Source organism: Botryllus schlosseri, chromosome 6, assembly GCF_051294905.1.
Source record: "Botryllus schlosseri isolate E-star chromosome 6, Bs_hap1, whole genome shotgun sequence".
Classification (NCBI taxonomy): domain Eukaryota; kingdom Metazoa; phylum Chordata; class Ascidiacea; order Stolidobranchia; family Styelidae; genus Botryllus; species Botryllus schlosseri.
In genome coordinates this window covers 12,385,104-12,412,387 of record NC_137241.1, presented here as the reverse complement: position 1 = coordinate 12,412,387, position 27,284 = coordinate 12,385,104, and the positions used below count along the sequence as shown (strand labels likewise).

Here is a 27,284-nt window from a genome sequence, read left to right as displayed (position 1 = left end):
TTTCATCTTGGTCCGTTTTTCGACACGCGGAGTTCTGGGTGCCCTCAGCAGCTATCACTTTCGTTCGTCGGAACGTTGATGGCCAATGGTCATTTGTCACCGTGGAACAATGTTGTTACGAGAGCTGTTGAGTAGTCGATTTAAAATGATTCTGCTTAAAAAGACCCATTGATATCTTTTAAACTGAGTCGTGATCATTTACTATCATTTCAAATCTACTTAATCGCGAATGATGTGCGGCACACTCTAGCCATCCTTACAGCGGTACTGAATTGAATGTAATAAGACCGTACGAGTTATCTAACCTGACCTCGCTTTCCTATTCGCCTACTAAATGAGGTAATAAAGTGATATGCTGAACAAGCCCCTTTGGTACCTCCTTCGGTTTCAATCCAGGTCTCCAGCTGATGCCCGACCCTGATCGAGTTCTTGTATGCTGAACTCTTGATATGCACTTTACTGCAAAACCATTGGAAATCTGTTGCGTTACCGTATGTAAGGAGGTTTAATTTATCAAAAACGCTGTTGATTTCAAGCAATCAACCGTCGCGACTGAACGCAGTATATAAAAACGTATACTGCACGTTACAGATGTTTTATTAGGTTTGCCTACCTGATTTATATGTCGGTTGAAATTTACACATCCCGCTTCGCTAAGAGTGGGTGGCGCCAGATCTTCAGTCGGTGCATGTTACGTCACTCAAGCCGAGTGTTATCATTATCACCTACGTCCCTACGTTGGGTGCATGTCGTTCCTGCAGTGCACAGTGCTGCCAATTGAATTTTCGATGCGACTTTCGAAAGCCATTAACTGTCCAGTATAAGCACACTTATTCGAGGTTATTTCTATTTCAAGAGCCGCGGATACATAATAACCCGTGTAGCGCACATTCTCCATGTCTGTTGTACCTTTTATATAGTTAGATCCATACCGAAGCTCAATGGTTTTGTCACGTTTTCGTGATGTCAGTCTCGCTAACCTCTGTTGATTCCTTTTGCCGGTAAGGTGTAGTTGGGTACAGCTTCCACAATCCACATGCTATTATTGCTAGTTCTACGTACATTGCGGTGTTGGGCTCTGGCGTATCAGTCCTTGTACTCCCAAAAACCCATTGTTGTTATCACGAACTTTGCGTACATATCGGAGAATGAAACAACTTGCCTTTCATACTCACTTTCTATCCCATATAGACAAAACCTGCTGCACATTCAAATGCGAGCGTCCATTACTGGTAGAGCAGTTACATGTAAACTCATTTCGTTCTAGACATTTAATAATGTTCCTGTAATTATTCATTGTCATAAAGTAAATAGGTCCTCCTATTCCAATATATGCTATTCGATGTTGACTGAGGTTCTTTGCAGATTGGAAGAGTCCGAGGATACGGTCGACCGTCCTCTTGATTCCGATGATTCTGATGAACAACTTGCAAGGCCCGAACTTAAGATAACGAATGGGTTAGTTGATATCCTGGATATATAATGTACTTGACTGCTGCTGATGCATAAGGGCTTCTCGCGTACTGTTGCCCCTAGCCCCCATTATTTAGCGATCCGTTTCTGCCGCGGCTGAGTCTCGTCAAAAAGCGCTTGGATGGCTGACTCTGACTGTACTAATCTACAAAGTCACTCGGCCGTTGGTGGCGACGGTCATATCCATGGATTTAAAATTCATTATGAAAAAGCACGGACTAATCGGGCTTGGCTCAACTTCTCCAAATGCGCAGTACCCTCGCATTTGTATGGAATTCGATTCTTCGCAGACTACGTTCGATTCACATGAATAATAATCTGGTAAATCGATGGGTTTCTAATATTCTATCAACTGTAGCGCAGAACTACATTGACTAGTAAACTATGGCGCAACTAAAAATTGCCAGCGCATGACGCACTGTTAACGAAAATGGTGTATTTCGTGTCAATCAACAAATCAGCAGTTTCAGGTACCGTACCAAATTCCGGGTTGACACCCTTCATACGGGCGAAAACGTCTTAAATGCACAATTCCTATTGAGATATATCCCCTTGTGTGTGATACTCAACTATTTTGAGCAAAGGTCCATGTGCAGAATTCTGAAATTCTCTTAGATCTGCTAGGAATCTCACCGTCTTTTTTTTTAATTGGTCAAAGTTGTGGTGATGAATAAAAAAAGGTTAACTCTCCCGCAAGTCTGCTAAATGTGCGCAGTCTATTCGTGGATAATGAGTTTTTCCGACTTTTTGACGTTGATTTACCTTATGCTTATGGCGGTGAATAAAAAAATGAAGGTCAACTCACCCGTCTGACTACCAGATCCGAATATTTTACTAATAGATACTAAAACAGATAAGGCCCTGGGTCTGGATTCATCACTTCAAATTCTGACCGCTGTCCGCCAATTAAGTATCCCTGGTGTAACGGGTACTGGGTTCTGTTTTTGAGTACCACCTAAAGAAATCCCCAAAGGGTGGTACGCGAAAACACAACTAACTACACATCCCTGAGATATATGTCCATAACGATTAGTGTATGCGACTCATTTTCACGCGTTGAAATCAGTGTGAAAGCTCAATTAGTTACTTGGAAGTGCCGTTACCTGATGTACACCACACGCTATGGCGAAAATCTGATAAATACGCATATTTTCCACCGATGGATATACAGTGCGTGGCACAGGGACACATTTTTAGGGTTCATTTTCAAGTTGTTATGTTTGTTTATTCGCGGTCATTCGATCTGGACATTTCCGCTTTCGAATAACGAGGCGTTGGGTATTAGTATGCGATGTATTTTAGATAGCAGTGTGCGGTTAAACTCCGGATCTTTTCGTTCCGTTTGCTTCCGGTAGTTTTACCGCCAATGCCACTATTTGTTACGGTGCGATCGTAAATCAGTCAATATTTCGAAAAGCGACAGGAAACTGAGAGGATTTGTCCATGTGGTTGACGTTGTGCAGTTGCTAATCGTTTGACGGCTTGATGTTATGACTCCTTCTCTTCGTGAAACTTACTGAAGCAGTCTAACTAATTTCCGATTGGGCAGTATAGAAAAATAATGCATTTTTATCTTTAATAATTAAATTGAGTATCGGTGCAGGCTGCCAGCACCAGCGAGTAGATGTTCTCTCCATCCGCAATGCATATCATACGCGTGATGAAAAACAAAATGTATTCGAAAACTCTTTCTTGGATCGTAGGCCATTGTCATACTATGTCTCATTCATCAGTCGTTTACTTACTGCTTGGGTCCTTATAATATTAAGCGGCCACATGCGATAATAGAGCGATCCATCTCTTGCGAACGTATCGCTGTTTTTACAACGGTCCGAAATGTTGCACGCTGCAAATATTACGATTTAGTTATTTTTACCGACGACCAAGTACTGGACGCCATTCATAAAGTTTGTTATTATATTAAATTAGAAGAACATTTTGAAAGAATGTGTGATGCAGATGTATTATACACTCATATATACCCGTTGTGAGCGTATATAATTGTTGAGGATGCATAATTCATTTTAAGTACCACCAGAAAGCCTTTACTGACCTTGCCAATACGAACTGAGAGCGTGAAATTACAATATACTTGCCTTTGCGTGCTTGGCACTTGTTCGTAGTGCCAGCAAAATGATCGCAGTAAATATTTGGGTAGCTCCTACAACATTCATGAGGATACAAACTACAGAGGGCATGCACATGCACACCAATGATTCGGACTTTGGTCCAAGAATAGGCTTCGATGAAGCGTTGGACCCTTCACCCTTTGTCTGGTCGCTTCCTAATTCTAAACGCGAGGACTTACCTTTACTAATAGTACAAAAGCATCGAACAATAATATACCAACATCGTGCTGAATGGTTGTAGTTACTTGGTTTCAAATGTGGCAATGTGAATGTTGAGATTTGACCATGCATAGTGCAGGGGGAACTTTTTTGCTATTCACGGCCGCATTTCCATCACTTCGAACGTGCTAAACTGTCCATTAGGGCTGTTCAAAAATAACTTTTTTTCCTGAATCTTGCGGGTTACGTGATTAAATCGTTAGGTTGCCTTAAAAAACGACGCACACCAAATTTGAATTCATTCCAACCAATATTCGCGGATTTCGTAGAGTTTGAAAATTTCGAATTTGCCTATGAATGCAAAAAAAAAAATTTTTTTACATTTTTCTTCCAACCCCATAAAATTGTTGCGCTGTCTTCAAAGATGATGCAAAACAAATTTGACTCAATTCCAAGCCGTAGAAGCGGAGTTATTTGACTTTTTCGATGATAATTCTTGGATTATCCTTGATTGGGGGATAATCCCAGAATTGTCATCGAAAAACTCAAATAACTCCGCTTCTACGGCTTGGAATTGAGTCAAATTTGTTTTGCATCGTTTTTGAAGACAGCGCAACAATTTTATGGGGTTGGAAGAAAAATTTGAACATTTTTTTTTTGCATTCATAGGCAAATTCGAAATTTTCAAGCTCCACGAAATCCGCGAATATTGGTTGGAATGAATTCAAATTTGGTGTGCGTCGTTTTTTAAGGCAACCTAACGATTTAATCACGTAACCCGCAAGATTCAGGAAAAAAAGTTATTTTTGAACAGCCCTACTGTCCATGTCCATTTCCGGTGAACTCCGGACTAATCTATTTGTTCATATCGGCTTGAGTAATCATGTTATGAATAGTCACTGAAATTCGTGTTATAGGCTAGTCGTGCAGAGCGCGAATATTATTTCAAATCCATGAATGAATTTGGTCCTTAAAATTAGTAGTTTCACATATTACTATCAAATATTCATCCTATCTCAGCCTACTGGATCAGATTCTCCGGTAGAGTTGATGGAGGGTGTGTCTCTGAAAATATAGAGCAATGGTTATGAAGATACAGCTTCGGGTGGGCCAATTGCTATTAGTCCCATTTATTACATGCTATTTCATTGCACTTTGTGATAATGCTTGAGCTGATCACGGCTTCGCAGCTATGCCATTGTCACTAATGTGTGTAGCAGCTTTGTTATGTGCGTGGTGTGCTGCGATACTGCCAATCAAGGCTCGCAGCCTTCCATAGTGGATGATAGGAACGAAACCATAACTCCAGACTTGTACAATCTACTGGATTTTCAAGAAGCGCAACTAGAACTAAAACTAGAACTACTCAAATTTTAAAACTCGCAACTGTAACTATAACGGGAACTACCAACTTTCAAAATTCGCAACTAGAACTAGAACTATCCACTTTTTAAAACCCGTAACTAGAACTAAAACTAGGACTACTAGAACTAGAACTACTCACTTTTAAAAGCCTAGAACTAGAACTAACGACGTTAAAAAATTCGCATCTAACTATAAGACAACTAACTATATCAGTGATTCTTGACCGCTGTTTCCTGGCGCACAATGTAATTACCGGTGATGTAATAAATGTGCAGTTAGATGTGTAATATTCTCTTTAGTGGTTCGACAACTAATATTCTTTCGAAATGTGCAATTAGAACTGGAAGTAGAACTACTGAATGTTCAAAATCTGCAACTATAAGAACTAGAACTAGAATTACTCAGCAGAATCCGCAACCAGGACTAGAACTAGAACTACACGATTTTCAAAATCCGCAACTGCAATTATTACTGAACTACTTGAAAAACCGTTAGTTAGTTGACCGTCAACTAACTGAGTGATAGTTTGTACAAGGCTGTATAATTCTAGTTGATAAATCAACTAATATCAGTACTTGAAAATTTTATCTGACCACTCTATGCGAATCATTAGATTTATTACTTGGTTTGGATCCGTCATTAGTAGCCAAATACAGATGTTGCGGTCCGTGGCTGGCTAATGCGCTGTGAAACATATATCGGTCGCTGGTGTAAAAACGCGTTTGCCGAGTGTAAAATCAAGCATCCTATTACGGTTCGCGAATGTGACTATAAAAAGTATTGATCGTTACCGAACAGGGCAATTTCACTTCATCCTTCTTCTTGTGTTCAGCTACTTGGCGATCAATACGCTTTGGCATGAAATTTTTATCGTTGCTTACCCAATTGCCATCATTATCTGCCTTTCAGGTATTTGAACGGAGCGGAAGAATTGGACACCGGCTACTCTCCGCCGCAATCTAGCTCGTATCCGGCGCATCGCAAATCAAAGGTAATTTACATGTACATGTTAATTACTGAGGGAGGCATACTTAATGTCTGAATTTGATTTCGATGATATCATTCTATAATGAGGAATGCTATTTTCTACGCTGAGCCTGTTGCAGCTTGTTGGGCAAAAAATATCGAATGTATGCTCGACCTTATGTTTGCCCGTTACGTGCTCAGTTGTTGCACCCGAATAATGATTGGCAACCAGTCTAGTATTCTAGTATCACTGATTATGACGTCAGAGCCGTATGAATGTTGTTCGAGTTCAAGTATGTACCTTTTGTGCGACCACAAAGGATGTAATGCCATTTCTACTACACATTCAAGATTATTTGGTATTTTTTCGACCATATCTATTTCATTACACTGTGTGACAATGCTGTGTGTTGATCGCGACTTCACAGGTATATCGACTAACGTGCGCACGCGCAGTTTTGTGCAAGATGTTTCGTAAGCTGCGATATGAGAAATCCAGGTTTACAATGTTCCACAGCAGAACACAGTATCGAAATTATAATTATCATTGATAAGTTAACCCTCAGCTGCCAGAAGGGCATTAAAAAATTTAATTCTTCAAAAAATCCAACTTTATTCATGGAATGATTCATCGCAATTTTCCAGTACAAACATAATCGCCCGTCTCTAATTTTCCTGGCGACCCGCTTGGGGCACGCGGTAGCCCAATCGTGGACTGTAATGCGTAGTGACGACAGATGTTTTGCAGTAACTTGGTTTAGGTTGCCATAATTTATCAGTGAAAATATCATATTGGTCTATCTCGTAATAATTGACCTTCTCGTTACACTTCTTGTGTGGTGTCACGGTCGTGGTAGCGGTGTAAAACTGTTTTATGCTGGCCTACATGAAATACTTCATATATTGCAACACCTTGTATTCATATTGCCAAATTTATTTCACTTTAAGCTTTTCGATTGACTTTCGTCCGAAGTGAATCTCTATAAACGCGATAAACCGAATTCGGAATATAGATGCTTAATAATCACAAGTAAACAGACTAGTGAACAGAATGTCCTCATTTTAACATTTTCTGAACACGCTTTAAGACAAAGACAAAGATCGTGAAGTTAGATGCTTTTATAATGGACCGACTTGCTTCGCTGGAATTTAATTTCGCAATAAGATTTGTGGCAGGACAACTTCTTTTGGGCGGAGATTTTTTGTTAATACATAGTTACATACTGTCTGGAGCAACCCAGTAGTAAAAATTGTGCTCTTGACCTCCCAAAGGTTGCCCAATGCTCATCCAAGCTCTAGTACATTTGTTCTACATTTGTATTTCCATACAATATTATTTAATTATTATATTTGTGACGAAACCAACCATTTTGCTTTTGCCTAATCACTTCAAATGTGTTATATAAGGACAATAGTTTTGAGGCACGGCGATTCATGGTTACAAGTTCTTATATTTTTCGTGCATATATATTGAACTTGGTCTTTTTCGTTGTTATGACGGACATGTGCCTCATGCTATGCGTCTGTTTTTTAGTCTGCAAGTCCATCAACCAGAAGCTCAAGAAACTCCTTGGACGTTCGCTCTTGTAAGTGCTTAGTTTAGATTGACCATCCTCACTATCCCCAACTGGTGCACACATTATTTCCTTTTACGTGCGTTAGAGTACTAATGGTTCATTTCGGGTACTATTAGGACTAAAGCACATACTTTTCCACCGTAGAGTATTAGGAAGTTTTTTCACCTCTATGGCGAATTACTAGAGTGGTTATCTCGTATCTTGGAATACACTAACCCGTGGTGAGATAGGGTATCAAAGCAGTGACTCCCAGCTCCTTGATCTGGGTATGTCGTGATCGTGCCAACGAAGAGGTCGGTATTTGGTTTATCGGAACTTAGAGTTTGTTAGTAACGAATTACCGCTACTTTTTTTCGAGAATATCGAGGATAATCAAGTCACTAATTGAACAAATGGTGTTTGTTTTAGAACAGGGGCGGGCAACTTCTCCAGTCGGCGTGCCGGATATAGGAAAATTAAGTAGTTGGCGGGCCGGATTGCAAAATCGATACATTATTCACCCATTGATCCACATGTACAATGAATAAATCGTATTTAATGAATGTAGGCTATTTCAACGACGACAATGTCATTTCAAATCCATTTCTCGCCAATGTGGATTTGAGAACAGCATTGTCGTACAGGCGCTGCCATGTCTACTTCTCTCTGATCAATCAAAACACGGTGCAATCATAGTGACCTATAAGGTGTGGACTCAAGCAAATCCCACGGCTCTGTGAAATTGGTCTACGTCACACTTTCCATTTGGTCAAAGACAATTGACGGTAATTTTTGACCGGCTTGCCGAGCATTAAATTCCATAAAATTGGTATCAATCGAAAGCTATACCGTGGTACTGATTGTGAAAATATAAATTTTATTCTGCTCGTGGTCTCGGAACTAGGGCTGGGCAAAATCGAGTACCTGAGTGATTCGATTCTGAATCAAGTATTTTGCTTCGAGTCGAGTCGAGTAATCGAGTATCACATATTATGACGTCACATCAGTATGGGAAATGAAAAAATTCAAATATCAACTTTTATCCTACCACAAATAATATAAAGCCTGTCGTGCACCATGTGAAGTTAATTTGTAGCTTTGCAATACGTGTTACGTAAGCTGGTACATGACCAATCGAAGTTTCAAGGCTTCCAGAGTGGAAAATGGTATCGAATTATAATTTTCGTTGATAAATTCACTCTTATTGACATGAAGCGTACAATTTCAGTACTCGAAAAAATCACCTTTTACTACTCGACTCGAATCATTAGAATTAATACTCGATTCAGATTCGAGTACTCGAATCATTGTGCCCAGCCCTACTCGGAACACCTAAAAACCAGCCTCGAATGTTGCATTGCAACGGAGTTTGGTATTGTGGACGGCATCGGTATTGTGACGCAGCGATGCCGTCTGGGAGCAGGTGAGAAGCAGCGTACACCGCAAGCGTATTGGCCATTGTTGCGCAACCGATTAAGCATTCACTCTCTCACTCTCGTGCGCACTTGTTCCTGAGCTGCTCAGACGGCATATGGTTGGTTATCGATGACTTGGACTCGGACTTGACTCAGTGGTGAATTGAAAATGACTCGACTTGGCTCGAATCAAAACTATTAAAGTGGGATTGACTTGTGACTCGGCGCCTCGTGACAACCCTGCTATGGTGCAATCCTTAATTAAGACTTCGATGCGTTGGATAAACCCGGTACCCCCAAATCTCCTAAGATATCAATTCATTAGGGTTGAGTAGGTGGCGAGATAGCGTAGTGGTATATTCCACAACTACAACACCAATGGATTATGGATTCGAGTCCGACCGAGGTCGACTCCAGAATTCCTGCCTTAAAGTTGGAGGCTTATCTAGGCTCCTCCTCGCCATCTTATTCGCATAAGCGGTGTCTTACAAAAGCCCAGAAGTGGGCCGTGGTACAAGTCGGCGGTTACGGAATCCAAAAAAGGACGTATCGGCCTGGTGTAAATGACCATTGTAGTCGTCAAACACCATGATTACCACAAACAACATTAAGGTTGAGCCTACATCGGAAATGCCTATAATGCAATGCAAGTCTTCTCGCTTCGACGGACTTACGCGTAATCTCCACTCTCATACGCTGCGCGCACACGTATATTATTAGTATTATTATTAATTGTGAAAATGGGACATTGTGGCGCTTATCACCTTATGAACACGTATATAACAACATACAGTCACTAAAATTTGACGTAGTTAGCAAGTAGTTGGGGATCTCGGCAGACTGGGGCCGCTATGGCCACATTATTATGAGAGACGGGAAACTGTCCGTGGGCCGGACAAAATCCCGTCGCGGGCCAGATCCGGCCCGCGGGCCGTATGTTGCCCGCCCCTGTTTTAGAATATACTCCAACTTCAGCAATAACTTTGTTACCTTTATCGAATAAACAGTAGTTTGCTACGAATTTAAACGATTTTACGAGTGAAATCATTGTGACAATTGATGGACATTGACCATTTTTTGGCGGTAACAAATTATGGTTTATGAGGTATATCACTGTTAATGGCAACATTGACATTCTGCACCAGTAGAGGAAAATCTTACACTTTTAAGTGTAAGCCCGTGTTTGCATAATGTCTAAGTATATTTTTGCGGGTGGGGGGAACGGGCTCGCATACGTTTAGCATTTACTAGGAGGTGACTACATACAAATTCGCAAGATGTATCTTCTCTGCTCACGTAAAAAATTGCCATAATGTCACTGCCCCTTTGTAAAATCTTCGAAATATATTCATTTTCCGTGATTCAGGGGCTATATTTCACGCAGCTCTATTGATAACTGAACTCATGAGAGTGGTGCAATCTGATCCTTAAACTACATTCTACTTTTCAAAATCCGAATTGTCAGAGTAAATAGTCTTATTCAAAATACTGTCCACGTTGAAGTGGAAGTAATCTGACAACATATCCATTCCAGTAAGTACTTCATGGCCGGAGATAATGAAGTTAGCTGATCAGGGAGAATGCTAATCCTGTGATTAAATACTGCTAATCGCGACACATACAGTTGGAAAAGGTTAAAGGCGATGGTTAGTCGATGTGTCCCGAGTCTTTAATCAAGTGGCGTTATCTGTTGCGTCATACTGCGAAAATGCGGTATAGGCTGTCAGTTTTCAATTTGATGAATGCAACAGCAGCCTGCTGATAGCGATACTGCCACTGTAGGTAGAATTATCACCATCGCGAAATGAAAGTCGTGTCCAATTAGTACAGTACAGCTAAGAGACGGATTATAGAATATTGATATTGTTCTGCAATGATGGGTGCATAATGCGTTGATTGTTTAGTGAAGCCATTACGGACAATTGACACGATCATCATCGGAAATATTTGTTCGTAGGAATGGTACGCAGTGTACGCAGTTTTTACTGATAACTAGTTGCGGTTTGTTAAATTATGAGATTAACACTAGCTTTATGCCCTGCGATCAACCGGTTTCCTTAATCCTGGGTTGGTAAATCCTGACGAACGCGATAATCGACTTTATTGCTAATCCAACTTTATTATCTCCGCCCTAAGTAAGCAAAATGTACTTGACTGTAATAATCGGCATATATAATATCCCAAAAACGTGACGTGATAGAACAAAAAGAACGCCAGATTCGGATTCAGCGCCCCCGAATTAGGTTGTTGTTTGTGGTACTCGTGGTGTTTTTCGACCACTATGGTCATTTACACCAGGGCGATATTCTTTACATTGATTCCGTATCTGCCGACTTGTAGCACCGCCCACATCTAGGCTTTTTAAGACACCGCTTACGCGGATTGGGTGGCGAAAAGGAGCCTAGATGAACCTCACTTGCGAAGGGTTTCTGGAGTCGACCTTGGTCGGACTTGATCCCACAACCTATTGGTGTTGCAGCTGCGGTATGATCATAACTTAAAAAAATTATCTTTTAGTAATAAAGCTTCCCGAAGATATCAACAAATTAGTATGCTCGCTGACTCGCTGGTTTCAATAAAATCAATCCACCATGCCTCAAATGCTTGCTAGACGCAAAAAAAAATACTAGTCGAATCGCTCTGAGCCAGGTTATATATTACACTTTTAACCGTCTCGTCGATGTAACCCATAAGATTTTCGAACTTGATTTATTAGTGACCAGTAGGGTTGTTCGAAAATAACTTTTTTCCGGGTTCCGGGTATTCACAGATTAAATTGATAGATTGCCTAGAAATATGCGGCACACCAAATTTGGCTCAACCAGTAGAAGCCGACGCAGAGCCACTTGAAATTTTAGAATTTATTTTACAAAATTGAAATTTTTATTTTCAAATTCAACGTCAACCCCATGAAATTGTTAAGTTGCCTAAAAGAACGGCGCAGAACAATTTTGCCCGCTTGCAACCTGTAGAAGCCAAGTTATTGCTCTTGAAAGTTTTGGATTTGTAAAAACAGCATTGACAGGTGGAAATCCTAGGATTATTGTTAAAAAAATTGATAGAACTTTGCTTCTATGTGTTGAAAATGCATCAAATTTCTTTTACATCGTTTTTGTAGACAACTCAACAATGTCTTTGGGTTGACAGTAAATTTAAATTAAATTTTTAATTTCTATATATTAAATTCAAATATTTCATTTGGCTCCGCGTCGGCTGCTAATGGTTGAAATTGAGCCAAATTTGGTGGGCATCGTTTTTTTAGCCAACCCAACAATTTAATCAGTGAATTTCCGGAATCCGGATTTTTTTATTATTATTTTTGAACAACCCTAGTGACCAGTGACCAGTCTGACTACTGACCACAAATGATATCATTCCAAATTCGATTTCATTTTTCTCGAGCGCTATATTGCGAATTAATATTCCCTATCAATAATAGCTAATGCCACTATTCATCTCTCAATTTACTCCCCGTGTCACGACACTCATTGTTGAAAAATCGAATGAAGGCGGAATACTACATTTCGATTCGTAAAATACTGTGCGAGATGTAGCGTTGTATAACCCCTATTCCATATTCTGTAACGAATTTGTTTGTAATGGTGCTGTCGTGAGAATTTGTGAGTGATCGTGACCCGACTGATATGAATATGTTTACTTTAGCTTCTCAAAGCGAAGGCGAATCCGTGTCTCGCTTAAAACCGATAGCGACCGCCCCAGCCGCACTCAGTTCTTTTCTGGAAGTACAAGAACACGGTCAAGCTTCAGACGAGTCGCCGAGACTTACTCCAACGCACAGTAATTTTGACGACAGCCAGGTATGCCACTCACGCTAAATGATAAATGCATATTTTCAATTACGTGATTAAAATAGACTTATACGAATTATCCATCTAGTTAGTTCGCAGCCAACTAACTACTCGGTTTTTGAGTATATTTCTAGTCCTAGTTCTATTTGCGGATCTGAATGTTTCGTTCTGTCATGCCCTTGCAACCATTGCTAGCTCACAGTCACCAACAGTAGAACTACGAAACCATGTTCCTTTGAAACGCTGATTCTATGTCCAATATTTCCTAAGCTCATGTATTTAGTAATTCCCCTGTTGAGTTATAAGTTAGTTATGTTTTAGTTAGTAATTACGGATTATTAAAGGTCGTTAGTCCTAGTTATAGTTCTCTGGTTGCTAATTTTGAAAATACAGCAGATTGTGCAAGCATTGAAAGCTTTTGAGTTGGATTGATTGGATGGATGAAATAATCGTATTGGTGAATCTATTGACATCGACTCATGAGATTCCGGTTCGAATCCCGATTGCGGCACTTTCGAAGCGACCGAGGTTATCTGGGCTCTTCCGCCTCTCCGTCGCTGTTCGTTCGGCCATTTTTACAAAATTTTCCCGGCGAAGGGCAATGAAATGCGAATGAAAAACGTCTGTAAGGAAACATAACGTAGTCGATCAAGACAAGAAATTGTTACATCGGGCATTAGGCCAAAATGGATCTAGAAGTGAGAGACCGTACTTGGTTGCTAGCTGCAACGTCCATCTATCTTTTCATTAGATTGCACATTGTGTGTCATTAGCGGATAAATAGAACACCCCTTTATACCGATCATACCGACTCATAACTACCGAAATTTAGTGATACGGTGAATCAGAGTAGCTGAATTGAATCTGAAGCTGTTGCGTGTGGTAATTATCTTTTCATCTGTATCGGGATGTGTCACTGACTTTTGTCTTTAATGTCTGACCGATTGCAAGTGTAGTTTCGATGCGTGCAGTGATGCATCGTCAGATCCTGTCGGCGTGGGTGAACATTGTTTATTATTGAGTTCATGCTGGGTCATTATGAAATGGGAACTTCCTTCGGTTACCAAACCCGGATGAGTATTAAAAACGGGCTCATCGGAGTAGGTCAAAGTTCAGCGCTATTACATTTTTAATATCCGTAACTAATTTATGAATATTTTTTGCGCCCCCGAAGTTGCAACGAAATTACTGGATAATTGGATGGTATGGAAGTCGCCAATGTCTGTCGAACCTTCCAATGAAATCCTGGAATAATCCCAAACGAACCGATTCGAAAAATTACCTCGACTGTTCTCACGAACCCGAGCACGAATCTAACGAACTTCGTGATTTTGGCACGTAGCAAAAATTTGATCTGATGTGATTATAACGCTTGCTTGATAGGCGTGAAAATGTACATTAAAACAATGAAACGGATTTACCGGAATATTGTGCGGGTATTATCCAGCAGTTTTGGAAAAACGCTGCTCACCAAATTTGCCAATTGAAATTTTTGTATTTATTATAAAAAATTTTTTTTTTAAATTTTACTGTCAACCCCATGCTGAGCTGTGTACAAAAACGATAGAAAACAAATTTGACGCAATTCCTACCCGTAGAAGCGAATTTATTTGAGGTTTTCATTCATAATTTTGGAATTTTCCACCGCCAATGCTAATTTTGTAAATCCATAACTTTCAACTGCAATAACCTCGCTGCTACAGGCTGGAAAAGAGCAAAAATTGTTATGCGTAGTTCTTTTAGGCCCCTGAACTATCATATGGGGTTAAGAGTAAAATTTGAAAATATTTTTTCAATTTTTATATAAAATTCAAAAATTTTAATTGACGCTGCGTCGGCTTCTATTGGTTGGAATCGTGCCAAATCTGATGTGCAGCGTTTTTTAGGCAGCCTAACAATTTAACCAGTGAATCTCCGGAATCCCGAAAAAAGTTATTTTTGAACAACCGTAGTGTATATCCACACATGTAGATCAGGGGTGGTACACGGGTGAAAATACACACTCGTTTCGCTGATAATGTGGGCTCTGCCATTGTATATATATCTTATTCGTTATACAGCTTACAACTCCTACATACCACCCCACCGCACATACACAAACTTTTCGATTACAAAAGTTAGACGCCCCTTTCCGCCAAGAATTATATTATCAACGAGAATTACAATTTCAATACGTGTTTCCCTCCTTGAAACCGCGGCTGGTCTTATTACAGCATCCAAAACACTTGGTGCATTAGTGGAATTGACATTTCTACGTTATCGCTATTGACCCACAGCATTTTCGCGAAGTACAATGAAATACACTCTTAGCGAAAAGAGTGTGTATTTCCACCCGTGTACCACCTCCGATATGCCGGTGTGAATATACACTATACAGTAAACAGTATACCGTGGTATAAGTCGAGTACAACATTCTAATACAGACTATCCTATGCATGTACATAGGAACGTAAGAAGGTATGCACATCGGCCCGTAGCCGTAACACGGATTATATTTGTCAGGATAACACCTAAAGGCGGCTTCTTGACATTTGCACCCTATCTGTTTTCAGCTGATCAGCCCGTCTATGGGTATATCCTATCACCCGAATTCGCACACTTTGAGAATTCAGGAGAACGAACGTATGGGAAAGCCATCCTCGTCATCGTCTACCTATTCCAAGCAAGGGAGCTTTCGGAAAAAGAAGGTATGAAATGCTAAAGATTTTCAATGCAGATTGCATGGCGTTCGTCTGCAGGTCGAAGCTTATTGCTGCGAGTCCACGACCCGACATTGAAATATATTCAAGACGGTAAATTCAACCATAGTATTGTAATATCTCCTTATCTCACGGCACCTTTGAGCGGTCCAAATGGCACCCCGACTGAGAGCCACCGAGCTTACTAGAGGATAGTGTTCCTGTATAAGAGTGCGTGAGAGTGTGACAGTTCTTGGGCAGAGAAAACAGCCGTGAAAACAGCCCGTAGTATATGTATATTGTATATATCATCTCGCAAACTGTAAGAGAATGTGGTCTCTGATCTGCAAGTTGCACTAGAAAAATTTCAGATTGTCCAAATTTGATTAGAATTAGAATTATAGCTACACAGTTTTTTAGTAAAGTAGATTAGAATTAGAATTCGGAATTTCCCGAAAACTTGAAAATTAAATGAAATTCAAGTTGACGTCGAGTAGTTTCTTATCGCCGAATAGTAGCAACGGCGTTTTTTTTCAAGTCACCAGCATATGTGGTGGCTGGTGAAATATGAAAAGTTTGCCGTATTGATGTTTAAAATTCTAGATTTCGAGTCGTAGTATTTACGGTGGGTGGATCTATAATAAATAATTGAGAAATTTACCACTGTAAATACTATTTTTTCCAAATCCAAAATTTTGTGCTCCAATGACTTCGCTTCTACTGGCTGAATATGAGCCGTATTTGTTTTGTTTTGCATCGTTTTTTCATACGACCTAACAATTTCACGGGGTAGCCGGTTAAATTTGAAAAAAATGTATATATTTTTTTAATAAATACATTCGAAATTTTCTACTACAATAACTTCGCTTACACAGGTTAGAATTGAGCCGAAATTGGTGTGCAGCGCTTTTTTAGGTAACCTAACAATTTTATCAAGTAGCCAGTAAAGTTTGATAAACAAAAGTTATTTTTGAACATCCCTAGCGCGCATACGTGCAAACGTACATAGCAGTCTTGCACAACCAGATTATTAATTAGACTATTTGGGATAATTAATGAGAAATACCGGTAACCTAATTCTAATCTAATTCGTGAAATGTTTCTCTACTCTAAATTTAAATCTGATATCATTTCTCAATTTCCTGGAAATGATGCGGAGAAACTGTGTAGTGCGATACGAGCAAAGCTTGGTGTACAGACATTTGCCATTTTCATGCTTATGTGGATGAACTCTGATTTAATACGAAGTAAACTTAATTTTTTTGTGTTTCTTTCTAATTGGGAACTTCATTCAATTTCAAAGCTTTTGTGAATTATGCAATTATAATTTGAAAAAAATGCGTAGCTATAGTTCTAATTCTAATCTAATTTAAAACTGTACATAATTATGGTGCAGCTGTCTAACTGTGGTTCAGTAGTTCTCAACCGCGGTGCCATTTGGACCGCTCCAGGGTGCCACAGAATAAGGAGGTACTGCAATGCTATGGTTTGAATTTATTGGCTTGTCAATATTTTGATTTAGGGATGCCGGCTTGCAGCAACAAGCCCTCCGTACAACAAGTCACTAGATGTCTCAAGGGATTATTAAATCAGCGCGTTTTCCACTACACTAGTAAAATTAATAGTTCCTTACAGACTTTAAACATCAATGATTAAAGACATTGGCCGGGCTGTGTATTCGTTTGTGGTATTTAATGTATTTGTCGACTATTATGGTGCATTGGTCGTTTACACCAGGCCAATTTTCTTCATTTTTATTCCGTACCCGCCGACTTGCAGCACGGCCCACTTTCACTTAGGTAGGAATTCTGGAGTCGACCTCGATTGGGCTCGAACCCGCAACCCATTGGTGTTGCAGCTGTGGATCATACCACGAAGCTATCTCGCCACCCGCCAGGCTGTGTAAAATAAGCGTTTAACGCATCGTTGGTATTTTGTGATCCATCTGGTTCCATTCGTTTTAGTTCCTCACGACTGGATACAGTTCAGAAATCGATAGTTCGCTTTTGAGTTTCACATCGATCGCCGCATCGGTACTTTGCATTGTCGAGCGTGTTCACGACAATGAAATCCAGCACCTGAATCGTTAGATAACGTTTAACACCTGCTGCTATCTTGTTTATGTCAGCGCCACGAAGATTATGTCCATGAATGACCGGTTCTATGATAGCTATAGTATCAAGCAGACAGGCGATGGTATTGATCTGATGATGTCGCTGTTCTTTTTCTTGATCGGACATGCTGTTCAATGAACTACATAAATTTAGATTTGTGTAAGCCGGTGGTTCCCAAAGTGGGCGCCAGCTACAAATTGGGCTATTTGGGGACGCTGGGAGAAGACGGGGGCGCTGAGAGTAAACGTGGGTGCTATGGACTATGGGAAACTGTTCAAGAAAATCCATAAATTAATAGCGCTGTATGGGAATATGTGGTCACGTGGTTTGCTGTCGTACCAGGGGCATTCGATCGAAAATCGTCACCATCCCTCTCCGCGCATGTTCATTGTTATGCAACATTGAGTGTTTCAATTAACCAAACAATCAATCAAACAACCAGTATACTAATTATGCGGTGACACTAAGCGAGCGTGCGTTAAGAGTATACATTCAAACGCATGTACAACGCATACCGTACCATCGCACCACATCGAAGTATGATGATATTTGTAAGAGAAACTGATTGTGTCTGTCCAGAATTCTTACAATAATGTGAATCTGACATAGCTTACATAGCGTATATCGGGCTCTCAATAACTTAGATAAATGCAAAAAGTTTCAGCGATGGTGTAAAGACTGCAATGAACCAATTTTTGTTGTCGGGGGATAAGAGGGAGTTAGGGGGCGCTGATACCTCATTTGCTGTCCTTCAAGTGGAAATTGAAAGTTCTGAAAAGTATTTATGTAAGTAATCGACAAAGCAGACTCGGTCGCGGGTTTGCACACCTTTAGCGGTTAATCAGTGTAAGTTTTTTCGAAATTGTAAGATGCATCTTTGCCAAAACGCAAAATGATTAATGACCAGGGCGAGTTTTTGTTGCCCTAAAACGTGAGAAGGTTTCACTTAATTTTAACAAAAGTAGCAACAAAAAGGTGCTTTCATTGCAAGGTTTTGCTTCTTACTTGTAAAATAACGAACTTGACCTCGAAAGACTAGACAAAACGTGTTTCCGTTTGTTCCACACTGCCTCCATAAGTCACTCTCCCAGTTTTCCTACATCACGATACGCGCATACGCGGTACCGGCATTGGTTCACGCGAATGCGTACACACACACAGTTGTACACTTGTACAGCTAAGCCGTTGTATTGTAATTTAAAATCGGGTACATGCCTCTGTTGACATTTCAACATGTATTACATACATCGATTATACGCAGTTGGAGTCGCGCATGTGCCAATCACACATGCATTGATTTCGATTTTGAAATGTTCACTACATGTAATATTAAATGAATCAATATTCTTAATCTTATTTCCAGCGTTCCGGATCTTGGTATAATGTGAGTACCGTTTTCTTTTGTTTTGAAATGTGTGTGCAGCTATTTTATGGCACTAGGTGCTGAATACTTGGTTAGCGAATGTGTCTAACACTCACAAATTATAAGAACTCTTTCATTGATATTCCGAAATGACCATTTGTTACGGAACACTGATATGCTGGTAGCAGACTGCATATGAGTGTATCTGACAGCCGCCAGAGGGCATCCTAGCCTGTAGCCGTGGAGTGTGAATGTTAGTTACGTTGATGCGAAGGATATTGTATTGTAACGCGTTCGAATATATATAGTATATATATAGAGGGAGACTAGTACTTTTCAAGCAACCAATATACATAACAAACAGATACAGAAAGACAAAACGCAAACACAGTATTTGGTACGAATAAGAGTGGTCGATACATCCTCATTAAACAAGGACACTGTCTTCACACGAATGGCAATTTATAGGTGATTCTAGATAACTTATAGCAGTAAACATAAAATTGGAAGCGAAGTCTTGGTCAAGTATAGTATCAGTGTTAATAGGACGATAAGGACGATCAAGTATGCCTTTTTGGAATCTATGACACGGCTATGTTAAGGTATAGTGGATTCCAAACGATAGGTTCTGACTGAGTATTCAATATAGATCTGTTAGATCTCTTGCTATTTCGTGTGAGTAATTAGATATGTCTCTTGGACGAGGATCGTATATTATGAGCTTGAACATCTTTAGTACGTATGTAAAAAGTCAGAAATCCGGGTAGGCATGCAAACAGCAGTGGCACACGGCAGTCTAACCACCGCAAATTATGCGAATATGTCTTCGCGATGTCCTGTAAGTTCTCTACAGGTCATAATTATGGGTTGGACGCAATTTCGTTGCCAAGATCGTTCAGACCTTATGCAAGGTACTGCTTAAAGTTTCCGCTGAGTACAGAATATGCGTTGAAGCTAAGTATCAATGCGAAAGGTTGCATTGGTTGTGCAGCGCATACAACAACGCACGGATGTGGGTCGATATCAAGCCAACTGATGCGTTCAACGACTTTTCAAGTGTTCATATTATTCTGTCGTTGTTTGCGTTATTTCAACCTGCCTTTGGATTGAACGAAGAAAATCGATTAGTTTCAAATTTGTAGCGGTGGGTTGCACTGGGTGGAATTGTGCAGACTGAGGTTACTATGGTAAAGGGATACGACTGGTCGCTGTGGTCAGTTGTTGTGAGTGCAGTGATTATTGATAATGACTCACGGAGGATTTGATTTGCCTTTCGATCCCGATACAAGCTGTGCCAATCTACGGAATATGCAAATGAACTGGGCACCGCTTTACTTTGATGTAAATCTCATGATTTACGTTCAATAGTTACTTTGAGAACGTGCTGCGGATAACAATGGCGAGGGAAATAGATTGCCTTTACTGCAAATCATGCGGGTTCTTATCACATTGATCTTACGTTTCACGTAGTGATTTTGCATCTGACAAACATCGGGGCTTAGCAGATTTAGCTTCGAGTGACTTCGAAGGCAAGATGATAGGTTCAGGACTTCCGCCAGTGACTCCTACCTGTTTCCTTCTCTGATCACATTTTTTGAATTATTAAACTAATCAAGTTGTTACGCGGGACCCGTGTTTGTGATTATTATTGAGCTCGACTACATTGGTTATTGTATTCAAGTTCACTTCATCACAACTCGCGTTCGTCTCTCTCGATTTTTATCCATTCACTCCGCTCCGAGCTGCTCTTTTCTCCTCGTTACTTCGCAAGCATTCTCATTTCCGCCGAATGGGCACAGCTCGGTGCAAGGCACTTGCATTGTGCTGGGCTTTCCCGGAAAACAATCATTCTCAACATGATTACACTTATCCAGAACCGCGATACTAGTTTGTGCCAGGAAAGGGAGTTCGTGTTTAATCTGAAATATTACATTGAGCTTATGGCTTGATTTATCGAATTTTCATGCCGGAGACTCGATATTGGGTGAATCTCCACCAGTTGCTGACGATTGCCCCTAACGAGTGTCGACCGAATAAGTCTGGTTTATTTCAGTGAGAATGTATTATTCAATTTCAGACATGAATGTGAAATAATCGTTGAAATTGCACGGTATCGATACAAATTATATAGGGGTATGTGCATTGTATATACTGGAATCAAAGTCTCAATCACACCATTTTGTGGAATGAAATGAATGATTTCGGTAATTAAAGTTTTCGTGCACAACAACTGCACAGTGCACATGCACTGCCCATTATGCATAACTATCATCATTGGCTTACAGAACTCTGTACACAATCGAATAATATAATATATTGAATTATCTTCACTGAATCTCGGAGAAATCGCATTGTGCTATCACTAATAGGCAGCATGGCTGGGTTGTCCAGAAGTCCCATCGGTTTGAGCTCGACTGTGGAAACAAATATTGATCATTCATAGCCTATTCGGAAGTGAGAGGACTACACTGTGTGTGCCAAACTTGGCAAATACGCCCTTGTTCTTAGACGAATTCGCGGAGTCTTCTCAAGACTTGTGTATTCTGAAAGGCGCTCGTGTTATCGATCTCGTGTGTTTTCGCCGTGATTTATTCACGGAGATTTGTGCCCCGAGGGGCTTCAGCAGGTCGATCTCGTGAACCATGTTGATCGGTCGTTATTGTGCGTGTCGATTTTGCGCAGTTCTGCGGCGTTGCAAGTTGATGTTCGCCGTCCTTTGCCGTAAGTTGGCGGTGTCAGGAACTCTTAGCTATAACAGTGGTGAGCGATCGGGTGGTCGATCGAAGAGCTTGACGTCTAAAAAATGTTTCAGTTTTTTCATATTCGATTAGAATTACACTTACTGAATTAGCGAAATGTTGGAAATTGAATTACTTTTTAGATTAGAAAGAAACGCAACAAAAACCAAGTGTCTGTCGGCCAGGTTTGCCCCGTTTCGCACCATACAGTTCTTTAGAAGTTGCAGGACACCAGAAATTAGATTAGACTTAGATTTCCGACATTAGTCTCTAATTACACGGCTGGAATTATCTATCTTGACCAAGTCAGGCGCCAGCAACTGCTGGCTTCGTGGGTGGCGATAGGACAGTTGTTCGGATAGTATGAAGCTTGTGGTATGTGATTTCAAACGTCTTCATGAGAAGTACTTCCGTCGTAGTAGTCATATTTGCTGCTATTGGTAGGTCTGTGTCTATTGCCTAAATGTTTCTATCTCACCATGCTCAGCATATGATTTGGAATCCGATTCATCAGTGTATTTTGATTCACCAGTCCATGTGTCATGCGATTTTATTATGCATTGATGCGACATGGTGCTGTCATGTAAGCCGCGTATTGCCAGAGTACAGCGAGGCTTTCGTGAAATGTAGACGTTTGTAGGCTGTTTGTCGTGGTGCGTACTGCGTAGTAATATCATTTTCTGCAATACTTCTGGTGCAAATGTACAATCTGGCACGGTTTGTAGTGTGTTGGTTGGAACATGTAGCAGTAGGATAGATCACCGTTTCGCAATATTTCTCTATTTCGGTTATGAGCGTTAACCTTTCCGTGAAACCTTAGTATACTTGGGTTTGATAGCGCTATATGCCAATGCAAAAGTACTTTTTGTCGACAATGTGGAGTAGTGCAACCGCGTAAACACGAATATTTATTAAAGTTGGACAGTGACTAAATTAATATTCGTCAGTATGATTACGCTAACCGCGGTTGATTCAAAATGGTTCAATTTGTAATTCACAAATAACCGTGTTCCCGACGCACTCGAGTTACATATTTCCTACGAGTTCAATCACGAATGAGATCCAATAACGAGAATACGCGTCAACTCTACTGGCAACCCGATTAACCCGATTCGTGCTGTATTGGAACTCGTGTTTGTAATATTTATGGTACCAACATTACGAAATGTATAGCATGGTGCAAGGCGTATCCGTATATGTGTTTTCAGCAGCAGTGGGCAGTGGCATGCTACATAAAAGTAAAAATTCATTCATTTTATCCAATTTGACCTGTCCGGGGTTATTAGCAGCTCCTTGTCACTAAGGATTAATATATGTGTATGTATTTTTGTAGCTGTTATTGAGAAAATGCGCCATTGATATTGGCTTTCGTTTCATAAGCGATTATTTTCGCACAATTCTATTGATAGCGCTCAAATCCAATGTGTTTTTCGTCGTTGTTCGTTGGCTTGCTCGATGTTGCGGCGTTGGTGATATCAGGTAGATGATATCAGGTTTATCCGGCAGCGTATAAACACCTCTCCCTGCAGCGCGGTTTAAATTCACGCCTACGTTAACGTGACACCAGCTGTATGAAGATGATAGTTATTGATGGTAATTCCAATGCAATATAGCGAACTGCGAAAGACGAATTATTCAGGAATGCAATCCAATTCCCGTCACCGACCTGCTGTTTATGCATTTCCCCGAAACAAAATCGATTGACTTGTCCAAATTTAAGCTGCAAGTTTACGAACTTAGCGATACAACCGTTTCGTAATACGTGACATTGGTTAGTGTGAGAGTGTCCCGAACGGAAACTATGTCGCTTTGGCGAATAAAATCGTGTATTTGTGTGCGCTGTGCAGAGTGCACGCTACGACGCAGGTTGTTAGACAATGGATCAGTGTATTGCCCTGCGTGAATTTCTGGATCGGCTGAAAATGTATTTTCTGTAGTAAACTACATATGGAAGTTTGGTGTACATATGGAAGTTTGGTGTACATATGGAAGTTTGGTGTAATGAGATAGGAGGATGTCAGTATTTCAATTTTCCACGAGAATTTGTTTCAATCAATCGCGGACAATTGATACGTTTTAGCTTATACTGCAATGTCCAGATGTGCTATTCTAAGGAAGACGTTGACGATCCATATCATAACTAGACATGTGGACTGCTGTAGATCATTTTCAAGGGCCGTTCGCAGTACACGTTCCTCAGGTTTTCTTCGCAGTTCATCTATGAATCTATGCAACTGCACATTGTTTTTCCGATCCCATGAGCAAGTGCTGACTCAGCAGGATTGTGTTGAATGCTGGCTGCTCGCTATGTTACAACATCATTTTAGTTTCCTCTAGCGTACTGCAGTAGTTTGTTCAGCTGATCTTCGAAGCTAACTGGCACAGATCGTCAAAAATCGGTCATTAGTAATTGGATAGCAGTCAACAGTTTAGAGTGCATTGTCACGCGACAGCATCTGCTTGTTTGTCGGGATATAAATATTAAATATATATCTACTTTTCCGGCGCTTCTGAATGCTTACTACCGTCAGAATTCTAAGTATACGATTGAGACGCTGGAAGGATATAGTACAACAACCGACAGCTAGATGTTAGCGTGTTGGAACACTAAGTGGATCTGCCTAATTTGTTATCCTGGATAAGGAATTCCGAGTCATTCGTTGTATCCAAAATGTAGACTAGAATAACTAGAAATCGGTTTTGCTTCTATCTTGAGGTTATCGACTGAATGTGCATGAAATGAAGGGATGTTGGTATTTATTTTACCTGAAAGCTCAACATCGGAGCCGTATCTTCAAGTTCCTAGTTTAATCCAAGACGAACAATGAATGTGCACCTGAACACGTACTAGAATACTTTGCGATATGTAGAAGGGCGATTTTTCAAATTTCCTTCCTGCATTTCCCCCTTGTCAAGCGAACATTTTTTCATGATACCACTCGCTGAGACTGTTGTATTGCGCTAAATTTAATTTCTGTTCGCTGTCCGCGCGTCTGTGGCGAGTCCATTGCTATCTTATAATCAAAATAATAATAGCGATCATAACAACCTTGGAATCGCGATGCAGAATATGGGCATGGTAGGACTCGGAACAACATGTATACAAAACAATATCTTAGATACTTACTCTCGACAGATTTAGTAAATACATAGTAACTCTAATACCCGCGGTGGACAGTATCTTCAATATTTGATATGAGCGATGAAAATGGCACCACTGTATTCAAGCCTGTATCAATTCCCACTGTGACAGTGACATCACTCGACCAGCATGATTCGTCAATCGAGAGAAACTCTGTTAACAGCTCGAAAGAAAGTGATTCTGACGTTGAATTTCCGATGGGCGAAGATAAAAATGCAACAGCCCGCCCAACATATCTGCCTATACGTGTTACCGACTACAAATCGGACGGAGCGGACCAGTTGGACATCTCGTTTGATAATTTAGAACAGCAGTCCAGTATTTTATCGTGCGAGAAAGAAAAAATAGACCATATGAAGATACCGCGCCCGAAGCTTTCGGGCTATTCCAAGAACCTTTCCCCGCCTTTGACACCAGGCACAGAATACGACAGCGAGTCCGAGCAACCTTTGTCAGACGCGGAAAGTATTCTGGCTCACATCTCGAATCCGATTTCGCCGTTGATGCTGAAAGAGAGAGCCGACTCCGACCCTTGCGACACAGCCGTCAGCGTGAAACGCAGAAACAAGTTCAAAGGTTTCAAGTCTAGTTTTAGAGCGATTCAAAAGAAACCCCATGGCGTGGCGGGGGAATTAGCGAAAGCTAGTTTGTGTTTAGAGCATTCGGATGTGCTCGAAACGGGGAAAGTTAAACGTAAGAAATATAAGCATAAAACCAGAAGGACCATCGCTAAAATGACCAAGAAATTTGACAAACAGGTATTGTTAAAAGCATGTTTTCTGCGTTCCTTTTTCCACGAAACGACACGAATAGCAGAATATGTTGCTCATTGGCCGTCTGTGTGAGGATGTTAGGGCTGAAGTGAAAATCAAGAAACGAGATTGCATTGTTGTACTTGCGATGGTACCTATGTGTATTATCTCGTGTCATAGATCGCGGTTTAATATTGGCTAGGCGGGTTGTATCATTGCGTGTACGTGCTATTGTATAATAGGTAGCTCGGTACAAATGCGCGCACATTCGCACATCCACAGCATGAGTAACACACTATGTTTTTTCATTCTTGTGTCGCGATTTCTTTCCACTGAATGCATACGACGGTAGGGATATCACGGTTTTCGTGGCTAGTTTAAGCTGTCGTCTCTGCCGACGCATATTTTCTGTCATTGGATTACCCATTTTTCCAATCTAAATGTCGTAACACTGAGAATTTTGAAGGAATATGTGTCACGTTTGTGGAAAATAATTGAGTCGGTATTATGTCGCAGGCTAGTAAATACATCTGCCATAGTTATAACGTAAAAATGCTCGCAGGTTTGAAACCAGAAATTCTTATCAGGGTAATTCCCTGTCGGTTCTAATTGAATACGAGGTTTGTAGCGCGAAGCCCGGTATTGTCGAAACACATCACGATAAATCGCGCTAATTTATTATTTTCATGCTATGGGAGAAATGGCATTTTGAACAGTGAACTCACTTTTGATGGTACGTATCTACTCGTACATAGTAGCTTATTATAGTAAGCGATATAATCATATTTGAAACTAAAATGAACGAAACTTTATATCAATATACCGTAACGATTCCAGCTCATCAAAACATGCGGGTTAAATAAACTTGGCAATATGAATATGTTGCTTTCTGCAATAGACGAAACGTCTTTAGCTTAGCAATGCATTGTATGTTTCATTCTAATTATCCCATTGTGATAATCCTAAAAACGGTTTCATTGATCTTGAAATGCTGGTTTTGTTATTTCCTTGTGTGGCCTATGTTGCTTACAGTAATGATGAAGTATCATGGATGCTCTAACTAGCTTATAATGTTACATTATTTCACAAGATTTGCTAGCTTACTTCTCAAACTGAAGACCTTGGTATTTCGAAAAGTATGAAATTAATTTACTTTTGACAAGGCAACTTAGTGCAAATGGTATTAAGCTTACATACTATGAGAGCTGATGGCGATTCTTATTTTTATTAAGGTTTTGAGTCCCTCCTATAAACAAAAGAATGAAGACTTCCACAAATTCTTCAAAGATCTGCCTGCCACTGAAAGACTATTGGTTGGTGGGTACATACCTTGTTAAGCTTCAAAACCTTACTCAACCAACCAACACTGTATCAAGAGCGGATGCTGCATGGTGATCTTGACAATTCTTGGAAGGTGTAATCAAGATTTGGGCCTATAATATTCGTAACAAAGATATCTTGGCCATCCACATAGTTATTGACTGTAACCCCTGACGAGTGTCAGTTGAAAATATTCTGATTTATTTGAATATGAATATATTATTCAGTTGTACATTCCTTGACTAGGCTATTTTTCAAAATTTCAAAAATTCATTTCATTGTTCATTGATTTCCAATCGCGATAT

At 40.3% G+C, this 27,284-nt stretch overlaps 1 protein-coding gene across 8 annotated transcripts in view; it reads left to right on the top strand.

Annotated features, from left to right (window-relative positions):
* LOC145441013 (protein Aster-B-like) overlaps nt 1–27,284 on the top strand; it is a 68,907-nt gene that overhangs the window by 23,622 nt on the left and 18,001 nt on the right. For 3 of the 8 annotated variants that reach the window (XM_080318803.1, XM_080318798.1, XM_080318804.1), the window contains exons 2-8: nt 1,366–1,458; nt 6,036–6,117; nt 7,627–7,678; nt 12,727–12,881; nt 15,425–15,559; nt 19,028–19,048; nt 26,892–26,976. In XM_080318803.1, the coding sequence (XP_080174929.1) occupies nt 1,366–1,458; nt 6,036–6,117; nt 7,627–7,678; nt 12,727–12,881; nt 15,425–15,559; nt 19,028–19,048; nt 26,892–26,976 (623 nt within the window). Of the gene's footprint in view, nt 1–1,365; nt 1,459–6,035; nt 6,118–7,626; nt 7,679–12,726; nt 12,882–15,424; nt 15,560–19,027; nt 19,049–19,076; nt 25,666–26,891; nt 26,977–27,284 lie in introns of those variants that run through there. The other 5 variants (XM_080318805.1, XM_080318800.1, XM_080318799.1 and 2 more) reach the window with 4 other exon arrangements.